The following is a 4,223-nucleotide window of genomic DNA, read 5'->3' as shown; positions in this document are numbered from 1 at the left end:
ACAGAGTGAGACTCTTGCCTCCAAAAAAAAAAAAAAAAACTGGCCAGATTAAGAAACAAAACTGCTCCATGGCCGGGCACAGTGGCTCACTCCCAGCACTTTGGGAGGCTGAGGCAGGTGGATTATCTGAGGTCGGGAGTTCGAGACCAGCCTGACCAACATGAAGAAACCCCGTCTCTATTAAAAATACAAAATTAGCCAGGCTGGTGGCACATGCCTGTAATCCCACTGCTCGGGAGGCTGAGGTGGGAGAATCGCTTGAACCCAGGAGGCGGAGGTTGCGGTGAGCCGAGATCACACCACTGCACTCCACTCTGGGACACAAAAGTGAAACTCCGTCTCAAAAAAAAAAAAAAAAAGAAAAGAAAAAAAAGAAACAAAAGTGCTCCTAAACTATCAGGATGGGCATGGGTGGGGAGGTAGAGGAACACACTATTTTCAGACTTCTTTTCAAATAGTACTTAGGAAAAAGAAATATTTATTCTTACTCCATTACACCTAGATTGGATTTTATAACATCTAAAAGTGATATAGAAATTCCAAATCTGAAAATACTGTTTGAGTAAAATCTGCTATAATTCCAGACATCTGCTTATTAAGATATACTGAGAATGTTAGCAAAGAGGGTATGAAGTGGAGGTGGGAGATGATACAGGAAGAGTAGTTATGCTCTAGAAACCTTTAATGGAACTGGGAAACGTTAGTTTGGTGCCTCCTGCCTGTTGGCAGACATAGGCAACCTCCAAGCATTTCTAACTCCCGTCTAACCAACATGACATTGTAGGATGCCTGATAAAGCCAAGCACACAAGAAAACTAACAACAGTGAGCACAAATTGTTAACAGACCTTTAAAAAAAATCAGAACCCGGAGAAAGAAAGGAAAAGATTCTTCTTAGTCCATTAAAGACAGACCGAATTTCTAAAAGAAAAAATAAGTTACTCAAAGGACAGGAGAAAGCTGGAAAATTACAATGCTAGTACAGACCTAGAATACAGTACAGACAAGAGTAACTAAAACTTCTGGATACAGGTAAACCAATACTTCTTTCGCAATGGAACTGTACTCCCATGAACGCATTACTCAAGTGGGCTAATAAAACCCTTTGCTTCAAGTACCTGGAGATTTCAGGAAAAACAAAACATCCATGCACGACTGATTTGTAACCAGAGAAGAAACAAATTAGAAAAATATCAAAAATAACTGAAAACTCTAAGTACTTTTTCTCCCAATAAAGCACACACACAAAAAAAAAAACCAAAGGAGAGAAAATTCCTGTTAGCAAAGGGAAAGTAGAAGTGTAAATAAATGCCTGTAATCCCAGCACTTTAGGAGGCCGAGGAGGGCGGATCACCTGAGGTCAGAGTTCAAGACCAGCCTGGCCAATATGGTAAAACTCTGTCTCTACTAAACATACAAAAATTAGTTGGGCGTGGTGGCAGACACCTGTAATCCCAGCTACTTGGGAGGCTGAGGCAGAAGAACTGCCAATAAGGGGGAAAAACTCAAATGTCCATGGATAATCAAACAGATAAAGAATATACGGGCCAAGCACAGTGGCTCACACCTGTAATCCCAGCACTTTGGGAGGCCAAGGTGGGCGGATCACTTGAGGTCAGGAGTTCAAGACCAGCCTGGCCAACATGGTGAAATCCCATCTCTACTAAAAATACAAAAATTAGCCAGGCGTGGTGGCAGGCGCCTGTAATCCCAGCTACTTGGGAGGCTGAGGCCAGAGAATAGCTTGAACGCAGGAGGCGGAGGCAGCAGTGAGCCAAAATTACGCCACTGTACTCCAGCCTGGGTGACAGAGGTAGACTCTGTCTAAAATAAATAAATAAATAAACCAGAAGTATAAATAAATTTAATCAATAATCCTGAAACTGGTGTTTGCTTCAAACACTTTCTTCTTCCTCCTCTATCCCTAAGCAGGTTCAAATAGCAGTATCTTTCCTTTCTTAGGGAGAATAATACTATTCTGGTTATTTTCAAAACCTATTATTATAATAAATACTATATGCAAGGCCTTGTGCTAAGTGCTGTATATACATTATCTCTTAAAATCCTCACTGTGATGACTAATGTATCATTTTCATTTCCATTTTACAAATGAGGAAAAATCCTATGCTTAGGACACACAATCAACAAATGGTATAAAGCGGAGATAACAAGCCAGGTCTGTCTCCATAGCCTAGGCTAATAAACTGGAGCAGTATTTTCTTAGCTTTCTCTCCTTAAATGACTGAAGTTCACATGCTATTTGGAATAAACATGCAGAAAAGGGGCACAGGAAGTGGTGTAGAAAGAAGCACTTTATAACTTATCAAGATAAGAGCACCTGCACTGCTTTTTTAAAACAAGGAAAAACCGTGCAATAACATAAAACCCCCAACTCTTTTCTGGCCCTATTATTGCTAAAACGGACAAGTTGGTCAGGCACCACCTACGGACCATAGTAAATAAATCACTTTGGTTCAGTGGTGGGGAGGGCATTATGCAACACTTCCCAGCACAGCCCTGGCCAGGATATTTTACCGCCAAGGCACTTGGGCCCCTCCTCCCCAGCTAGACAGCCTGGCTCCTTCACATTCCCCTCAGGAGATAGGGTGGAAGCTCACAGCTCCACTTTGTAAGGCATAGAGGGCAGCTGAAAGTCCTGCTTGGCCTCTCTGGGCAACCACAGGCGCCAATAAATCAGCCACAGGCGATTCTCTCATTCCCTTCCTGGCTGAAGCAGGAGCAAGACATAATGCAAAAGAGCACTGATTGGACTTGAGAGTGAAGCGATCTAGGCTTAAATTCTACTGCAAATGACTATATCACCACAGCCCAGGTAATGGCCTGTTTCCTCAGGCTTCTAACATGAAGACAGTACCATCTCCTTTTTGGTAAAGATACAAAGTTCATCCATGAAAGCAGCTAGTATGATACTTCGCCCACTGCAAGTATTCAGTAAACAGTGGCCAACTTGAGCAGAATCCATCTCTACCACATGCAAATAAGACATTCAAGGTAGGACTGGACAAAAAAGGTGTAGCAGGTTATGTGGGTTCCTCTCTGCTTTCTTCCTGACCATACCTTGGTATTTCATTGATTGCCAGCTCTCAGAACTAATCTATTCCATGTCGTATCCCATCAGTGTTCTGTTCCCTGTTAAGGAGCTGATGTCCGGTAACGGATTCATGATTTACCCTTAACTAAAATGTATGAAGATTGTTAAAGAAGACTTTGATGCCTTAACATAAGGAAGCAACCAATGCTGCAAATAATGGTTATTCTTGAAGAGAACAGCAATGAAATTTTCAGGGGTGGCTGAGGGGTGAAGTCTTTTAGTTCCAAAAATACACCATAGGCGGCCTACCTCACCTAGAAATACTATCAAACCCACACAGTGGCGATGCCTGATTTCTCCATTATCTGAATCAAGCCAAGTATAATGACCTCCGCCGGATACATTCTCTACAGGTGAGTGGGGTAAACTGGCACTGCGGTCCTGGCATGGTGGAGAGTGCAATCACCAAGGTGTCTGGAGCCTTGGAGTCTTAGCTATCAAGAGGTGTAGCTAGCTCGTTACATCACGCTCTTTAGGCCTGGTGTCTTCTCTGTGATGATCAACAGATTTTCTGTAAGGCACCGCTCAGCTCTAAAATTTGAGATTCCAAAGTGTACTCTACACACTTGACAGTATCTTGTGAGAGGATCAACAGCTCTGCCAGACGAACTTGAGTCTCAAGAGAAAGAATGCCAAATTTAATCCATTGGGAAGACCCGGGCGCTGACTGTTGAAACATGCTAGGTGCTGTCAGGTTCCAGGTACTACGCTGTGCTATGCGCTGCCTCCGCAACTGATAACACCTGATTACTCTAAATAATGAGTGCCAGAGAAGGCGGTGATGGGTCAAGCTTCAAAAAGAAAAACCGGATTTTCTTAGAACAAGATAAACATAATTTGAAGATAGAAAATAAATTATGAGGGCGGGGAGGAAGTCTTCTTGCCCTAGAAACTAGGTAATCACAAGCTGGGAGTGGAAACACTAGCCGCAGCGTCCTCGCAGCATCTGGAAAGTCGCCCGCTCGTAAGAGGGGTGGACGCCACCCGGGGGAGGCCGCAGGCCTACTGGGGTTTCCTGCTAGGGGTCGCACCCGGACCCGCAGCAGGGACGGCTCCGCACCTTCGCGGCACCCCGTGTACCACCCTGAATCAGGCCCCGGCGGCCGCTCCTA

The 4,223-nt window shown here is 44.0% G+C and overlaps 1 protein-coding gene across 1 annotated transcript in view; it reads right to left on the bottom strand.

Annotated features, from left to right (window-relative positions):
• The window catches only part of ZBTB25 (zinc finger and BTB domain containing 25), a 20,926-nt gene extending 17,030 nt beyond the window's left edge, over positions 1-3,896 (bottom strand). The window contains exon 1 of the mRNA XM_011949785.1: positions 3,678-3,896. Coding sequence (XP_011805175.1) covers positions 3,678-3,790 — 113 coding nt within the window. The 5' untranslated portion in view covers positions 3,791-3,896. The remainder of the gene's footprint in view (positions 1-3,677) is intronic.
• Positions 3,897-4,223: the final 327 nt, after the last annotated feature.

The sequence above is a fragment of the Colobus angolensis genome, unplaced genomic scaffold (genome assembly GCF_000951035.1).
Source record: "Colobus angolensis palliatus isolate OR3802 unplaced genomic scaffold, Cang.pa_1.0 Scaffold3, whole genome shotgun sequence".
In the NCBI taxonomy this organism is placed as follows: domain Eukaryota; kingdom Metazoa; phylum Chordata; class Mammalia; order Primates; family Cercopithecidae; genus Colobus; species Colobus angolensis.
Note: the sequence above shows the minus strand (reverse complement) of the source record. Positions and strands in the feature narration are given on the sequence as shown.